Below are 18,335 nucleotides of genomic sequence, written 5' to 3'. Positions count from 1 at the left end.
GATAAAAGTCCCCCAAAAGCTGCCAAAGGGGCTGTGAAGAAGTTGCTAAGGGAGACAACACACTGAAGATATCAAGAACACATTGCAAAAGCTCTGTGAAGGTAGGAAGAGCACAGGGACAAAACCACATATCAAAAATTCATAGTTACTTTGGTCAAAATCAGGCTCTGAACCCCAGAAAAGACCCCAGTCAGTGAGTCTCAACTGAAAGGACAATTCTACAGATATTTTTGACCTTTTTGCCATTAAAGCTAGAAACCGAGAGTGACCAGCATCCTTAAAATGAGATTACAGATGTCTCTAATTAAAGCAGTAGGAATTAGTGACTGCATTTGAAAACTAGCTTTAATTTTGTGGCCAAGACTCTGTTGGTGTTCAAAAACCACCCTTCAGTATTTAAAATAAACAAGGGAAAACGTTTCTGTGAGGCAGGAAGGGCAGGAAGTCTTTTAGAAAAGAGAAACATATTAAAGCGAGAAATACCCCTTCACCTTTCAAACATTATCGTACACTTACAAGTCTTTTGAGTCAGCAGCTAACAGTAGTTTTTGAAAGAAACATTGTCTGCTGGAATAAATTGGGGGATACATGTTTGCCAGAAAAGCCAACAGGTGTATGTGGCATAACAAGCAATTTTAATAATAGAGTACTTCTTTCCAGATTACTGCTTGTCAGCACAGGGTGTTGGCTAGCTACAAAACGCTCAGCACCTCCTCCTGCTCTCAATTCCTCTGCTTTAATTTTATTCCGGAAAAGTACATCTCCTGTTTCCCTTAGAAACATGTCCCTATGGTAACATAAACTATCTTGAGGGTTTGTGGCTGGACCATCTTGATGCAGAAAACTTCGTACCGTGTTCTTGTGACACTTACTGTGACATGATGAGCTCTTCAGAAAGCTGATGCAAGGCATCCTGTAGCCAAGATACAATTTGACAAAGATTTTCTACTGAGAGCCATATTTCTTGCAGCCTCTCACTCTTCTAGTTCTTGAACTCTGTGTGTATATTATCACTGTAACTTATCTGAAATGTGTTGCAAAATTATGTATTTACCTCTACTGACAAAAATCTAACCTGAAGTGTGGTTTTTTTGACAAGACCTGCTTTCCATAAAACCACACTAGCTAGTATACTTTCGTATTCTTTAATTCTTTCTGAACTGAATTTCACATTGACTTTTCCCTTATTTTGTTCAGGAACTGACTTATAAAGTTTACTTGTAAATATGCCGCCAACAAGATGAATTTCTAGCTACACTGTTTGGGCACGGTATCTATTTAGGACAACATTTATTTTTTTCCGCTCTGTGAGTAAATATGTTAAGCATGTCATAAATTTACAAAATGCCTCATACACTAATGTTCTTGGATGATAAGGGGAAGCATATGTGTACACAATGTGATAACCTTGAACTCCACTGATCACAGCTCCTCGCTGTGTCCTAAACATCTGTAAGGTCCAGAAACTTTAAGAAATTTTGCAGATGTGCTCACAATGAAACATTTGACACCAGGGCTTCATTGCTCATAAGGACATGAGAAGAGAAGGTACAAGGGTGTTCTTCGTTTTAATCACTGCTGAACAGAGCCACAAAACTAACATTTCACGTGAAAAAGTTAAAAAGGAACTGGTCTGTGACACAGATACGTACTTTTACATTTCTTTCATTAAATTGCACAGCCAGCATTTAGGTAATCCTCTCTGATTTAGATTTTAAAGCTCACAAGCCTCCACAGTTTCTTATTCCCCACTGAGAACCCAGTATTACCAACCAATCCACTAAATAGTTCCAACTATCAGAATAGGCAAGAACTATCAGAAGAGGCAAGACAGGCATTCTAAAAATTTTAGCAGCAGCAGAATTCAATCCATTCCCAGTTTCTGCTCCCTTTGTCTCTAATGTCTGTCAACATCAAGGAAGTTAAAAACTGTAAAAACTGGGCCAGAAATAATTACATGGGTTTTGAGACCTCAAAACAGTGAAACAAAAGACAATTACATAAGACTAGGAATAGCTCTGCACAGTCATGTTAACGGCAACTTAAAAGACTTTCTGTATTTTGAATGGAGATTTTTTTTTTTAAAACAGAGTTTTTAAAATGTTCTGTTTTGTTCTATCTCGTTCCTGTGCTTGTCTTGCTGTTAATGTTTATGCCAAGAATCATTGTGAAATATCTCTTCTCAATCCATAAATAAAGTTTATCATTTCTAGATATATACATGCATGCACACTTCAGGTTCATAACTAGGAAGGAAAAGTGTCAGAACCATAAAAAGAAAAATATAGCCCTTTAAGAGCTGAATAGCTGAATCAAATGGAAGTGGTGGGTGTCTGTGAGTTACCTAAAGGATCAAAGTATTGGCTGTAGTCAGGAATGACAGATGGTCTTTGTCAAGGAAATAGAGCCTTACCTTCTTATTTTATCATAGAAATTTCACAGTAAGAAAACTATCAACATGCTTTACTTTATTTAACAATTTAAGCAATACATCCTACTGAGAAAGCTTGAATTTCTGCCAGAAGACAGGCGGCCACATACAACTGGAAATCCCAAATAAAAGATGCAATTTTGTTGAGAGACATTGAGAGACATTGTCAGACATTGCATATATTTTAACTTCTCATTAAGAAAATGCACAGAGCATATACAGACATTACATATGATGTGGATTTGTCATTACAGCACAATCAAAAAAAAAGATTCAATCAATACATGTTTAGTGTAGCAGAACACCTTGAAGGAACTGATTCAAACTGAGAATAAAATGAAAAATATTTATCAGCTAGTATTTTTTAAGCATATGAGATATTTAAGTCTAAATTTTTTTTTTCTCAGCCAAGATCTCTTTGCATTGCTGCAGTCTTTTTTAATAGCTTTATGGTTGTGCCTAGCAACTAATCACAGACCAGAATCCCACTGTTTCTGATCCCATGCAAAGAAAATCCAAAAGGATAGTCTCGGTCTGAAGCATTCACAAACTACAAAAGATGATGAAAGGATCCAGACAGAGGAAACTGTACAAGAAAGCAGTGGGACAGTTTGGTCCGTGTGACAGACAACAGCTAAAAGGCAGGTTAGGGATATATTGGACTCGGAAGTTTCAGCAATTTCACTTAAAGCAACTCTCTAGAGGTTGCAATCTTCTTGATAAATTTTTTGTAGATGTCTTCAGAATCCTAAGACACACTGCCTGGAATTGATTATTCAAAGAATGAGTAGAAAAAGTCACAACAGAAAGCTAGTGAAAAACTAATTTGCCACGTATTTTGTGAGTTCCATAAACTTGATGACCATATCTTTTTCCAAGTGAGCAAACAAAATTAGAACTTTCCACTGCAAGACCTGCTATACTTGAGTTACACCTACTGGATTTTATGCTAGTTCTGTGTGTTGTGTGTACTGGAGATTAGATCAGATCATCACTGCTGGATATTAAAAATCTGAATACTGATCATCTGCATATCTGTACTCCCACTTATGAATCAATGGAGGTACCACCTACCTCTACTTTCCCAAAGTAACGTCTGCCTGCTAGCTAGTGACGTACAACGCCTTCTGTGACGTGGCCCATTCCTGAGTGGTTACTTGGTAAGACTGCAATAAATGTGATCATTGATTACGTTGATTTAGTTCTTTACATCATGAAAGGTCCCCAAGTAATTCCATTACTTTGCAAAACTTAAAGGGTATACAAATCATCACAGACCAGCTCCCCCACTTATTGATGTCAATGAGAGAGGGGTGAGACTATACTCTTACTCTCACAGAACCAGGTTTAGGACAGTGAAGAATGAACTATATTATTTGAAACTGCAAGAAGAATTTGAATTAAAAAATATTATTTCTCAAGGATTAACCATCTTGTTCTCAAAACTAACAGTAGAGATAGAAGTTGTTGAACTCTGGAAGGGAGCTTACCATCTCAAAACCACTTCCAAGCTTCTTTTTTCTTTTTTTCCTTCCCTACAGTGTCATAGCAAGATTCTTACATTATCAGACAAGAATAGAAAAGGATTTTCAGGAAATATACTTAACATTTTCATGAAGTATTCTCTTAATGACCATCTCTTAAGCAATTTATAGTAATGATTGTATACCACACTTATTTCAAATTTTCTGGCTTTGCCCAGTTTGCAAATGTTCTCTGAAAGATTAGCTGCATCATGGCTCACTACAGTTCTCAGTGACTTTGTGCTTGAAAATTTTAGCTTTCTTCTGAACGTAAGCCAACACTAAGCAGCATTTAGAAGATATTGACCCTTTACCATAGTACAAGGCTGCTACTTGCAGCTAAGATTTCTCCTTCTCTTTACATACATTATCCAAGTCATAGAAAAATGTTACATATTATCACAATAAACCCCTTAGGTTAAATAAGAAGAGCATATATATGCTTAAATATATGTCAAGACATTCTTTAACAGATGCAACAATTTTTATCTTAACATCTGTCAGGTCTGCCTACTGCTTTTTCTCTACTGAAAAATATGGTACACAGAGTAACATGATTAGAAAACACATTAAATCTTTTCAAAAAAGGCAGACTTGTTACTTTATGGTACTAATTTTTTTTTTTCATGTCAACTTAAACAATGGGTGCCAAAACAGTGTAAAGATGAGAAGAGATAAGTAGCTCATTGAAGTGGTGAGTCTTGAGCCCAGGCTTTTTGCATTGCAATTGTTTGAGTAACAGCAGTGAACACTCACTCCAGGCGCTCTGGATCCGTCTCTCTTTGCCCGCTCACAGAACGACCTGAATGAACAGGACTTCATAATGCCACCTGGAACAAAGCCACATTGAACCCAAACATAGCAGGATGCTCAACTTCACTTACTCATATCTGTCTCTTATTAACATGAATTTGACCATCCAATAGTCAAGAACAACAAAGGTTTGGCCATTCTTACAAGCAAATGGATACAATTGCATCAGATTACAGCACACTCCCAAGCTCTCACTTAAGTTTCAATAATCGTAATTTATCTTTGATACAACTGATGCACCTTAAATATTTTGAAACCTACTCAAGTACAGTGTCTCATTAGGTTCTTTTCTTTCTTACTTTCAAGATAAGTCATTTAATTTAAAAATGACAGATTTAAGTAAGAAGTGGTAATATTTAAGATACTCTTTTATAGCTTTCATGTAGTCTGGATATGGCTCAACATCATGGTAATTTAACAGATCAAACTCAGTGAGAATTTGTATTAGATTGCTGCTAATCCAATAAAATTAGGAATTGAGATTTATTACCAGAATTTATTTTGAGAGCAAACATTTTTTTCCTCCTTATCTGACTACCCTCTTCTCCTTCCAACACTGGTTATTTATTTCTATTATTCATATTTAATGAGTCTGAAGTGCTTGCAGCTACTTACTTGCTTGTCCTCTTATCACTGCACACGCATCTGAATGCCCTGGACACTGCTGAGTTCCTTGTCTGTTACAGTCTTCATCACTAGAACCCACACAAGTGTAACATTGCAGTGCTTCACCTGTCATTAAGAAAGAAGACATCTTATAATAGTAGTGTTTAGAGTTTGTAAAAATATTTTAAAACAACAGCTATGCAGCTAATTTTGTTTGAAGAACATGCAAAAATTGCAAAATGCATTAAAAATAGCTAAAGATGATGTAAAATCCTATCAATGTTTCTTTTTCAGAATCAGTCCTCATATGACATAAAAGTCCATAAGACATAAAAATCAGTCACATGTTACTTGGTTGTTATAACTTGCACTTAAAATAATCTATGAGTATCAGATATTCTGTAATTGCATCCACACCTTCTTGTAACATTTTCAGAGCAGCGTCCACTAGAACAAGTTGGAGTATAATCATTTTTTTCCCTTCAGCATGTTCTTTGGTCCCAAATATCATTAAGAAGTACACTATAAACACTTAAGTAAACACAGATCATGGTAAGATTTTTTCTCTTAAAGTATCAATTCAGCCAGAAGGCTACAGCAATATATCTTAAGAGTTTTGCTTTTGTTTAAACACTACAATCGTAACCTGATCCTTTTTTTCCCCCCAGAGTTTATCCTTAGTTCAAACTACGTGGTATTTTGAAAGCAGGTATGAACATGAAACATATTTAAAATACCATACTTAGATGTTGCAAAGCAAAAGGTACAACTGATATCCTCAGGGACCCATTTAAATTTGTTGGCATAAATATTTATATTTTACATTACATAGCAGAGGTAAAACTCTGCGCTGCTAACCACATACACAATCTGAATACAAACAAACATAGGAGAAAAGCCCAGAACACACCAAAGCGCCTGAGCCCATGCCTAAGGTAGGAAACCATGAAAAAAAAAGAAAAGAAAAAGGAACGAAAAGGAAAGGGAGTTGACTTACTTTTGATTACAAAAAGGGAGCTGACAAGAACCAGGCTGAAGACTGTCCTCATCATGAAGATACAAGAGATGTGCCATTAGACAAAGAAAGCAGTTTGTTTGCTATTAAAGCCTTAACGCTTATCTTACAAACCTAATCCTCTGCAGAGGATGGCTTATAGGATAAAGAGGTGTGCGAAAATGCTACTTATCTAGCTTATTCTGTTTGTACTTCTAACCACATGTACTTCACCTCCACAGACTCTGCAGGTAAATTCTGCCACGAGCAGGAAGAAGAAAATGTATTCACATATGAACGGTAGATAGGCTTAAAAAACACCATCCCATCACCTGATGTCACAATTTGCAGCTCATGCACAGTCTCATGGCATTTGTCCAAGTGATTTGCTGGATCAGGGTCAGAGTATTAAACATTTTGTAGGATCGAGCCTATGCTTGACAGCTGAATGGTCCCAATCTAGCATATATATATATTTACATACATATACATGTATGTGCATATAAGTAGTTCATTCTTATCACTAAGTCCTGGCAGAGTGTCCCAGTAGCATCAACGTGCAGCGACACTACTCAATGAAATAAAGTACCATCTCTGAAGGAGTTCCTTAATAAGGGGTGCTGTATCTGGTGCTGCACATAAAGTAATCAAGTGAAGCATGTAAAATAAAGTCATACTTATCTCCAACTTTCAACGAAAAAATTTATTTACAATAGAGAATTTCATTTAAGTGACATGCATTTTAATTTTTTTCATTTTTAGTTTTATTTTACAAATCGGCAAATGCAGATAAAGTTTACACTCCTTAAGGCAAGAGTCCCCATGCAAGTAATACATGTTTATATTAAATCCAAAAGACATCCAACATGGGAACTCATGTACAAAGGGAAGGCTAGGATCAGCAATTTGTAATTTATTAGAGAACTTGACAATCTCCCTGATACAGGAACTTTGAGATCAACTTGCTATGAATTATACTATGAAAATGCAAACAATAGCAAGAAATTCTGATAGTCATCTTAGTACTGCATACAATTAAATCAACTTTATTTAGAAAGAAAATACAGTAGTGCATACGAAAAAGTGAAAATATAACCTGTCCACATAAATGTATGGACATCAGTGTGCCAATGGTCATATTGCACTCAATATCGAAGTCCAGAAATTTGGTTAAAAGTTAGCTTTTCCCCATTTTGGCAATCAGTTCATCACAAATCTTTGTTAATTCTTCTATCTCTTTATTCTGGAAAATAAAAGGAAATATTAAATATTATGAAAAATATTTCTGCATTAAGATGAGGGCTTTAAAAAATAATCCTCCCAATCCAAAGGTTGGGAGAAATGCGAGACAATGTTTTCACCAATATTGGGAACAGAAGGAAATTAGAAGTGACCAAAAAAAAAAATCTCAAATCAATATATATATATCTGCATACATTCATGTATTATGTATAACGTACTCAAACAATATGCTTACTTCCACATAGAGTTCCTCCTACTTGAATAAATGCAATTTAGCACTAAAGCATACTGCTTTATCCCAGTCATTCTTAGCATGTTATAATCCTACATAGTGTAAATATGGTTCTGGGCTGCTCTTTTACAGTATTATTTACATTCTGTTTCCTAGGGGCTCAAAGTGAGAACCAGTTGCATCATACTGGAAGTAAGTTGCCTTGCTAAGCTACAGAACAAGAGATGTAAATGGGGATTTTCTACAACTGCTGTTGTTCTAAGTTGCATAGATCTGTAGCTGATCATTTTGTCTATAGTGAAAGTGGTTGCGTTTAACATTGGAATTACAGCTAAAACTAAAAGCTGAAGGAAGAACTAAAACAAGAATGATCTTAAACCAAAGAATTAAAGGAAAGGAAGGACCATGTTGGGTACACAGGTGTACACTGAGCTTGACTGAGCAGGAATCCAAATTAGCCCGTAACAGCCTGGTGGCTGAGATCACTTACAACAAAGCCTGGCAGAGGGAAGTTTTTGCCCAGGCTGCCGGGAACATGCAGCTGATTTTGTTGTGAAGGGCTGGGAGGTGCTGCTCTCTCGCGGGGCTGGGGAGCTGCGGGGCCAGCCGGCCGCAAGGAGCAGGAGAGGGCCTTGGGCAGACCTCGGGCGCGCTCTGAGCTCTAGAAGAGTCCTGGATGCAGCCACGCTGGGGAGGAGCGCTGTTGACTTCAGCGCTAACTGAATTTCTGAAAGGGAGTTGGCGGGACTCTCCTAGCATATTACCCTTGTGTAAAAAACCTGTTGTCATGTGGAAACACCTTTGGAAACATTAGAAACTCCACATGGAAAGTAGAATTGCATGAAAAGAACGACTTCACTGAAGAGTAAGTTGCTGTAAATGCTGACTGTGCCAGTAGCCAAACTGCATCCTCTAATGCGAAACAGTGGAAACAGTAGTGACTCCAAGCCTCTCGCCTTCTCTGCCCTTGCTCTCCCAGGGTATTGAGAGACGCCCTTTACCTTTTGTTCCAGTGTTCTTTCCAATGCATCCACCTTCAGCTGCTCTTTGCGAAGGCTGGCCTGATACGCTGCCTGTTCTTGCTGAGCCTTGCCTCTCACTTGTGCAATTTCAGCATTGGCTCTAGAAAAAAAAGAGCAGATTTTTGTCCTGTCAGGTTCTCTACAGGAGAGCCCTCTCCTCTTGAAAAGCTTGAGCCTTTCTCAGCAGAGGCTGCAAAATCTTTTCTTAATGTCTGCATTGTTCCCCCCCTGCTTCTCTGAGACATCTGTGCTGGAGATCATTTAGCTAGAGGTATTTTATGGAAGTTTCTAAACCTGTTTTCCAGTTTTTACAGACTAGACCCACAGCTGGGAAGTGAAACCAAGCATCACTTCATTTTAGGCATTGATCAATCTCAGTGACATCATGGAGAGTGTAATATGAGTTCCGAACATTAATCCCCAGAAATGCTTGCTGGGGCATTACACAGAAGCATTAAAAAAAAAAAAGGGGGGCAACCAGGGCTGCCTGTCTCAAGCCACAATCAGATGTTCACTCCTCATGGTAGCTTAAGGAGTGACTATCCAGGCAAGGCTGGCAGGATCTTTCGTGCAACTACTCCTCATGGCCCTCAGCACACAGTGGCTGATCTAGCTTAGATAGCTGGTATTAACAGACAGAGGCCACCTGACTGATTCTGCACTGAAACAGCTGAATAGCACTTACATGATCTGTTCTGCTGATTGACATAGGGACATTAATACAGCACTGGGGGCAGGAATATTAGCTGCAGATGTAAATATCTGAGCACAGCCCTCCACAGCTGCATAAACCTAGCTAACGGCTTCTTTCTTGATCTTCCCTGGAAAATCAGACAAACACAAATACATTTGATACAGGTAAAAATTAAAGGCACTCTATATGGCCCCCTCTTGGAGGACCCTTTCAGTATGACAATAATTCTTTCTTTTTTTTAATTAGTCAGAAGCTGGAAGAGACACCAGCACAATACACAAATTCTCATTAGGGCATTTCATTCCACCTGCCACCACAGAGCATTTCTGCTCTGCGTATTAAAGGAGCAGTTTTGGGATGCAAGAGCCACAAGAACTTTCTTGCAGCACAAACTCTTAAAAAGATATGTATACAATCAATTACCTGTCCAGTTTTTCTTCAGCGTGAATTTTGAGAGCTTGATACCTCTGTTCTTCTTTCTTTACTCGTGATAAATACTCTTGTGCACATTTCTTTAACACTTCTTCGTTCTTAAATGAAAAGATTACATTAAATTTAATTCAAGAGATTGAAGTGTGTGACAAGCACTCACTTGTGGGACTCGCACCCAACTATTTTAAGGGATGCAGTCTTACACTGACACCCACACGCAGAGGCCATCTGAAGCAATACTACACAATGCAAAAAGCTTTACAATGCTTCTTTTTGCGTTTGATATCTGGATGGAATTTGTCTAAGGATGACATTACATTATGCACTTTAGACATGATCTCTGACCTAAGGAATTTACATACTATATTATAACAGAACTCTCAGTCTGAAAGCCAGCCCTGGTACATGCTGAAGTCCTTCAGTTACGTGACATTTATTGGAACTGCAGTGTTATACAGAGGAGCAAGTTACTCTTGTGCAAAACAACCTTTCTAGAGCTATTCCAAAAACACAGCACAAATGCCTACTGATGTTCTCCCTCCACGCCGCGCACTGCAGTCTAATGTAGTAAATCAGACTCGTGACCAGAAACATGCCTCCTTGTATTGTATGCTGCCACATGACAGCCTTGGCACATGACAGTACTTGGCTCTTTAAAGGAGGGGGACTTTAATATGACTCACCTTCCGAAACCCCTCCAACACTTCTTTCATTTTTTCGTATCTCCTGAAAAGATCTGCCAGTGATTTCTCCACTGAGTTCAGATCTGCTAAAGCTTGTTCCTTCTCCACTATAAGCTGCTGAACAGTATGATGGGACACGGACTTCTCTCTCTGTTCATCCTCTGTTAGAAGGAAAAGGGCGGGGAGGCAATTTTCAGAAGGATAATAGCAATAAGAATGCTGATTTCATTTTCATCTATAGCTTCCACTATACTGTGCTGTATGTTGTATATTAGTAAGTTTGCAGAAGATCCGGAAAAGTCAGTATTATAGAAAGACACAGTCCTGTTTTGGAAAAAATGCTGCTAGTTCTAGAGGTATTTAATTATTTTAATGTTGGGAAAAAATGTGAGAACATCTTCATACTGATGATTTATTTCACTTTGAACTCAGCTGTTCCCATGAAAGAAGCAGATGTTGGATTTTCCCTGTTTGCCTGAAGAGGCATTAGCTGAAGGAAATGACATTTCCTCACATTACTAGCATGGGAAATAATTTATTTGCCCTTTCTGATATGTGATTGTCACTTCCTGGCATTTTGTCTAATCCTGTACAGACCAGTCATTTTAATTTAATTCAACTCAAATTGTCCCATTGCACCCTTGCAAAAATAGTTTGTAAAACTTGTGGGGTTTTTTTGTTTTTAGGAGTACTGTAGGAAAGCACCAGAAAGGAAATCTAATACTAGACAGACTTTCTAAGTTCTGGTTTGCAGAAAATGCAACATCTTTTGAGCTTCTCTCCTGTATAATTAAAACTGAAGTGGGGAGGGTGGGGAGAACAAAACAGGAATCCAAATCCATATGGAAGAACACTCTTTTCCAAGGACCTAGTAATAAATTAGCATATCTTTATAACACTAAAAGAAAAAGTCTGACATTGTCTAATAAAATGCTCATTCTTTGCATCTTAAAATATAATTCTTGTGTCCATGTTCTAAGGACTACTTTAAATGAAACTGAACTGAAAACAAACCCCTAAAGATTGGCAACTTTATATTAATTACTGTTTTCCTATGTCTACACTGGAATTAAAAATAAGGTGAGAAGTACTCCCATGTAAAAAGTATGGTATATTTTAGAATCTGCAATTTTTCATTTAAGCTGACATTTCATTCAACTGTATTTTGAAGTATTCTGACAAGAGTTTAGTTCTTCATTTGAATCGAAGCCTTCATTTGAAATAAACATTTCGCAGTATTGGTCAGCTCTGAAATGTGAGTTAATACTGTGACTCCCCAAACTGAGATTAACCTTTTGCTTTTGGACACTCAGTTTTTAATACGCTTTTTTGCTGGCCTAAGTCCACACAGCACAGATGAGGACACTCTGCAGGTCCATGCCTTGCGTTCACCTGGAGCTGTTCTGCCTCGGCACACCCACCGGTCGCGCTGCGTGACACAAACGGCGCCGAGGCCCCGAGCTTACTTTGCTCTACAACATGGGGAAGACTGAAAGTACCAGTAACGTTCTCAGGACCTGCACTTGAGTCTGCAGTGCTGGAAGTTGTAACAGCATTATTTTACTGGTAAACAAACACCTCTGATATGGCAGAACTGAGAAACAGAGCCTTGTAATGCCATTTCACTTTAATGATGTTTAAAAACACCCCCAGACATTCTTTTCCATTTTCACTTTTGGGGACTTTGAGCCCCCCCCAAAAAAAGAGAAATCATTGTGGTTTATCATCCTTCATTTATTTTCCCAAATCTGAGAAGTCGTCACTTTATCTTCCAACAAAAGATTCACTTAAGCATGTTGGAGATCATGAACCATATAGGAGCTTAATTTCAAAGCACTTAACTGACAGGATCCTATTCCTTTGCAAAACTCCATGCAGGAGAAATGATGAGTTTGCGTCATCAAGCAATGCATTTAAATGTATTTAATGTGACAACTCAAGGAAATCCATATTTGCTTTATCTCAGAGATTATTGTCCACAGTATTTTAGCAGCTTGCTTCTTGTTTGTTTTTGGGGCAATCTGAAAAGTTTGTAATTCATGACTCTCCCCCTCACAACTATAAAGCTTGTTCTTTTCCGCCCAGTGCATACCCTTTTCTCTCTTCAGACAGCTGGACCAGCGCTTTCAGAAACTCATCCCCAGCCTCACTTCAGTGACCACTCAGGAATTAGAGGCAAGTGATATCAGATGCTCACTTTTTCTTCTCCCTTCCACTGCATGCTATATATATATATCTCTATGTATATATCTCTATATATCTATCTATCTCCCTGGATCACAGAGTGAGCTGTGGCCCTATTCAGACTCCAAAGAGGAATTTATATTGGAGAAGCAAGAGAAAGTTTCCAGTGTGTGTTTAGAAAAGGTGCATCTCTGACAATTTCAGATCAACAGTCAAAAGACATTTAGAACAAAAGTTGTTACATACTACAAAAAACAAACTGGCATCTGGCTAGAGTAGAACTAGGACATCTATGAGATATTTTCCAAAACTATGATTTAGCTTTAATGAAAATGCTGCTCAGTAGAACTGTGGTGATAATGCCTGCCATTCAAATCTTATTTAAGCAGTTACGGATATTAATTTCTAAAGAAGTTTATGAGTATGAGGTTATGTAATTAAAAGATTTTAATTAAATGGCTTCCATGTCTGCGGAAAACACTATCCATGGCAGACCAACAATAGTAATAGTATGTTCGGGAATAATACTTATTTAAATTGACAGAATCAGATCACCACCACAGGGCTAGCAGATCTGCTTTCAGGCTCCGCTAAGTATTACTTATATTACTTAATGGGAATGGAGCAAACAGAGAATAAAAGCAAAAGAAAAGAAAAATGCATAATGCTGGTGTGAAAGTTGGTGAAAAGCTTTACTTACCAGGCTTGCCTGTTTGTTTTTGCAAGCAAATAGCAAGAAGCAACAAAATGGAAGCAAAATAGAAAATCAGGAATCGTTAGGAAAGCAGAAAATAAGTAATGCAACAACCTGTAATGCACAAAGCATAATACCTGTTTTTCTTCACAATGAGAATTTAATAATGTCTTTAAGCTTACAAGTATATGGATACATTTTTAATGGAAAAAAACCCCAACATTTCAAATCCAGCAATAAAAAGTAAATCCAGAACAGGAATTTTGGAAGGGAACTGTGGATGACAGAGGTGTGCGCTGGGCCTGGTACAGTGAACACAGGGGTTATACAGGCTCTGTTACACGGGGCTGCAGTACCACTCATTTGTGGGCTGCAAAACCCAGGCAGCAGTCAGCATGAGCAGAGCAGGCTAGTGTGGAAAACCTGCGTAGCAAGGCCTTCCCCCTCTCCCTGCAGTACGAACAAGAACGTGTTAGGGGTTGAGGCAGATGCAAGAAGAAAGGAAAAAGAAATTAAACCATCGGTAAAAATATATGCAAAGAGCCACTAAAAGGAATCTATACACTGACAGCTTGCAAACTCAGACTGTACAGAGCACTACATGGAACTAACTGTATGAGCCAAGTTGGGTAATACTCAATTCTATAGGTATAGGACAGAAAATACCTGCCACAGCCCTTGAAATCAATGAGAATTACTGTTTGCAATGCATGTTTTCAATGCTTTTATATGCAAACACATACACAATCATATATTGCTAATATGTAACATTTTCAATATTCATTTTATATACACATGACAACCTACAAAAGGCTGAGTAGGACCTATCAACCAAACTGAATATTCCTTAAGAGGATTCTTGACATAGGTTCAGTTGTATTGACCTTTTAACAGAGGGCTTTATAAATAGTTCAGAAGGTTTAAATCATAAATAGGAACTGTACAGGCATTTCTTTTGCTGAAATGCCTATTTTGCTTTAGCAGTAAGACATTACTGTGATGATAATTCAGGAAAGGCTATATACAAATAGCACATAGCCAGTCATTTTCCTCTACAATGCAGCATTTGGGTGAGTGAATTCTTTTATCAAAAGGGATGGTAATTTACAACAGAGGACAGAAGAAAGTGGAATAATCAGATCAAGAACTTTCTTAAATGCTGGGAAAGCTGACCTGCATTTAACATATTACTGTGCGGTAGAATTTTCGTACTTCTCTAACACATGTGTGACTGTTGTTCCAGTTCAAATTACACTACTTATAGTAATTACACAAATTACACTACTTATAGCCATTGCACTTAAAAACTTGCTATAGACCATTTGATAGACTAGAAGAGGCACCAATTGCTACTCTGATTTGAAGTTTAAATATCTTCCTATTTCCTCAGTGGTCAGAGGCCCAATGCTTTAACTATCCTTGACTTCTTTGCAACAGGAAGAAATGACAATTTGTAGAATTTTACTATGTATGTATGGCTGTCCTGTGCTTTAGCACCCCTATTCTGTACCTTCTTGTTGCATTATGGTGTCACAATCTTAATTTTTATTTTTTAATTTGTTCCTCAAAAATAGAATTTGAATTTGCAATTGAAAATGAACTTCTGTTGATAACTGTGTATGTATGCTTGGGAGAAAAAAACAGGCCTGTACTTGTCCACATGAATGGCCAGATGAAGCTGAAGAACTCCCTAAATCGTTCCCAGGAAGCTAAGTGCAGGGCAGATTCAGGACACTGTTTTTCTGTCCACATGCTGCAAACTCTGAAATGACACTCTGAATTACTGAAATAAATCACTTGACGACAAAAACAATTGTCGAACAGGAAACAATTTCTCCAGTGTAAGAGAGAAGAGTGAAATTACATTTGGAAGATTTGGACCCTGACTCTGCCCCATTCGATAATTTCCATGATAGGGCACAAAGCCACATCAGAGAACATTCTGTGTAAAATGTAAGAAACCGAGTTGTTTGCAAACTCTGACCACTCCTATTTTGACACTTGCATGATGAGAATCACAGAGATTATGTCAGAAAGTACCCAGATTAGCTCCGTTTTACATACAAAAGGTAACAGAGGCACAAAACTGTAGACAATGAAGGCAAGAGATGAACACCTATTTCTAAGTTCTTTTTTCCTTTACATGAAAGGAAGCTGGGATGTCTCCCAGGGACTGTGAAATACAGAAAGGCAGCAAAAGGACCAGACAGTTGAATAGCTTCCTCTCACTCTCTTTAGGCAAAAATAAGCAAGTTTGTTACCAATGTGTAAACACAACTCAAGTGTTAAAAGGAAAAAAATGCTTTAAAAGCAACCAAACATTTGCGGGTCATGCAATATTGCCTGTATGCGAGCAGAGGGAATTTTAAAAGAGGCAAAACTATATACATAAAAATGCTTCCTTGCTATAAAATCTTTTAGACAGATGCACCTATACCGTTTGTGATCCTGGTACACTGCATTCTCTGTGACAGTTCTCTCAGAGGAATAACACTTTTTTTTTTTTTTTTTTTTTTTTTAAATGAACACTGTACAAAAATCCTGGATACATCATACACTCTCTACTCATGAATGATATCACTAGCTAGACTAGCCTTTCTCTTGCATCTCACATCCCGGAATTAACTAGAATGCATTTTGCTCCTAGTGGCCTTTAAGCCTATTTCACTGTTCTCCCATATTGCTAACTCAAGCTTGTCTAGATGAGCTTGGTCCCACTGTTCTTAGCGGCTACTGTTTCTTTTCCTGCTTTCCCCCAGGCATTCAGCCATAATGAACCGTTCAGTCCTAAGTTCCTCCGGGCCACGCCAGCTGAAGCGGTACAGGGCAGCACAAGGCAATGGGAGCTTTCTACAGCAGGACTAAGAAAAAGAGCTTCTGAAGCCTTCTAAAGAGTCTTTAAAGTTGTATCCCAGGGCCAGGCCTTCAACACCAAGAAAACATAGGAGTCCTGCAACCTTTGTTTTTGGAAAGTACTGCAAGTAGCATGTTTTATTTGTGAGGAATTCTGTTAACAAAGGCATTTTTTAATTATTGTGCGGCAAAAAATTCTGTAATTTAGATCTTAAAGTCAGTAAATAACTGGGGAGGTGGATTGGCCGTTCACAATCACTCAGCCAGGATTGGAGTTAATCTAGGTTTTGGCCTGACCAATGTACTTAACACAGATAATCCCCGTTGTTACAAAGAGCTAAGTTTGGTATCTCCAATTAAAAACATAGTTGCAAGCAGATGACTAAAAGGTTTTTAGGTCGTTTAAATTTCTTTCCCAGAGATACCCATGAATTTGGGGCAAAGCATTTGAACACTTGCCTATGGAACAGTTTACTTTGTTGCAAAAGAAGGAGCTCTAACCTTTCTGTATTACCTCGACTGCCTCAGGGTCTACCTTCTGCAAAATGAAACACTAGCTTTTCATCATAACCTAGTAGCACACACTTGTGTCCTCAGATGTATTCACAATTCCCAGCAGCATCCGCAGGTGTACTAGCATCAAAATGAAGGCCACAGACTTAAACCATGTTTCTATGCTCCCTTCAGAAAATCAGAGTGCAGAATAGCATCTTTGATAGCAAAAACACCTACCTATCATCTGAGCAATCGTCTTCTCATATTCTGAAACTATTTTCCTATAAGAGGAAAAAAAAAAAAAAAAAAGAAAAGCTTTTGGCAAACATCATAATTGCTAATGCTTACTTAAAAAATAATGCTACTTAATAACTGAACTGTGTCATTATAAAAGGGATACAGATCCACTTAACATTTCCATATGATTTTTATAACCTGAAGTAACAAATAAAATTGACAGTTTAAATGGTGATTCTGATTTTTAATTCTCTGTAAACTAATATATAGGTGGGGGGAGGGAAGAGGAAATGCTTTGAAACAAATTCTTTTATTTAAACATGCCCAAATTGCATTACCAATCATGATTTAAATATAAACATAATCGTGTTGAACTAATTTAAAAGTTCTGTAGAGTCTGATTTTTCCATTATTTTCTTCCCTCCCCTCTTTATTCTTTTATTGATTTGTGCTTGCTTATTTTGAATATAAACTTCAAGAGGTTATAACTGATAGCAAAAGGCAAAACCTAACAGAAATATAGCTGACTCTCATCCAAAAAATATCTACCAAATCTTCCATTCTCCAAACGAGAAGAATTCATCCATTAGAACTTAAGGGAACAAGACCAAAATAGCCAGTTGTGTAGCACAATGTTCATCCTGTCCTATTTTTGCAAATCTGTTTTGAAACAGAGGCTGCAAAATGTTAATTTTAAGCCTATTTTATTTCACATACTCAGGTTAGGCTTTGAATTTCCTTCTTGGAAAGAGGTTAGCCAAAATAAGCAGATTAAAAGTGATTTAGAAAGATGATCCATCCTTTTCCAGAGCCAAATAAAGCTAATGAAATGAGACTAGCTTGATATGTGCTTTGATTTGTGAGTCACATAGGACAGTCTACAAAAAAACAAAATTACCACATGCTTCATCTAAAGTAGATCTTTGAAATAATCCACTAGTATTTTAACATGTCTTTTTTGAAGTGTTAGCTTGCTTTTGCTTTCCATATTTTAGATAAGTCTGCTGCAATCATTAAGGTTACAGAAAGGATGTATACAGAATGTGTACAGAAAGCAAAAATTCTGAAAAAAAAAGTCGGTAATGAATGGGGAGAGCTGAGGGGCTTCCAAAAACAACTGCAGTAAACTCCAACACTTCCTATGTGAAATCTGAACCTGGATCGGATCGTGGAAATGCCTGAGAAGACCACCTTCCACAC

At 37.7% G+C, this 18,335-nt stretch overlaps 2 protein-coding genes across 10 annotated transcripts in view; both read right to left on the bottom strand.

Annotated features, from left to right (window-relative positions):
- Window positions 1–2,451: 2,451 nt before the first annotated feature.
- LOC112992088 (CD59 glycoprotein-like) lies at window positions 2,452–6,976 on the bottom strand. Its single transcript, XM_026114969.2, has 3 exons — window positions 6,371–6,976; window positions 5,383–5,499; window positions 2,452–4,784 (listed from the first exon to the last, which is right to left on the bottom strand). The coding sequence occupies exons 1-3, from the start codon at window positions 6,423–6,425 to the stop codon at window positions 4,579–4,581; spliced, it is 378 nt and encodes a 125-aa protein (XP_025970754.2). The 5' UTR covers window positions 6,426–6,976; the 3' UTR covers window positions 2,452–4,578.
- A 79-nt stretch (window positions 6,977–7,055) lies between these two features.
- Window positions 7,056–18,335, bottom strand: part of TACC2 (transforming acidic coiled-coil containing protein 2) — a 136,005-nt gene continuing 124,725 nt past the window's right edge. For 8 of the 9 annotated variants that reach the window (XM_026114965.2, XM_064514337.1, XM_064514335.1 and 5 more), the window contains 5 exons: window positions 17,136–17,179; window positions 10,673–10,833; window positions 9,981–10,087; window positions 8,843–8,963; window positions 7,056–7,610 (listed from right to left, as the gene is read on the bottom strand). In XM_026114965.2, the coding sequence (XP_025970750.2) occupies window positions 7,545–7,610; window positions 8,843–8,963; window positions 9,981–10,087; window positions 10,673–10,833; window positions 17,136–17,179 (499 nt within the window). In that variant the 3' untranslated portion in view covers window positions 7,056–7,544. Of the gene's footprint in view, window positions 7,611–8,842; window positions 8,964–9,980; window positions 10,088–10,672; window positions 10,834–17,135; window positions 17,180–18,335 lie in introns of those variants that run through there. The other variant, XM_026114968.2, reaches the window with a different exon arrangement.

Source organism: Dromaius novaehollandiae, chromosome 6 (assembly GCF_036370855.1).
Source record: "Dromaius novaehollandiae isolate bDroNov1 chromosome 6, bDroNov1.hap1, whole genome shotgun sequence".
In the NCBI taxonomy this organism is placed as follows: Eukaryota; Metazoa; Chordata; class Aves; order Casuariiformes; family Dromaiidae; genus Dromaius; species Dromaius novaehollandiae.
This window is presented reverse-complemented; position numbering and strand designations above follow the sequence as displayed.

What these genes read in the sequence shown, in the direction of transcription:
- LOC112992088 (XM_026114969.2), bottom strand. Translation starts at nt 6,425, where the DNA reads ATGATGAGGACAGTCTTCAGCCTGGTTCTTGTCAGCTCCCTTTTTGTA. An exon ending in CTCCCTTTTTGTAATCAAAA is followed by an intron (nt 5,500 to 6,370) that starts GTAAGTCAACTC and finishes TCTTAATGACAG; the next exon opens with GTGAAGCACTGCAATGTTAC. An exon ending in AGTGATAAGAGGACAAGCAA is followed by an intron (nt 4,785 to 5,382) that starts GTAAGTAGCTGC and finishes GCTTTGTTCCAG; the next exon opens with GTGGCATTATGAAGTCCTGT.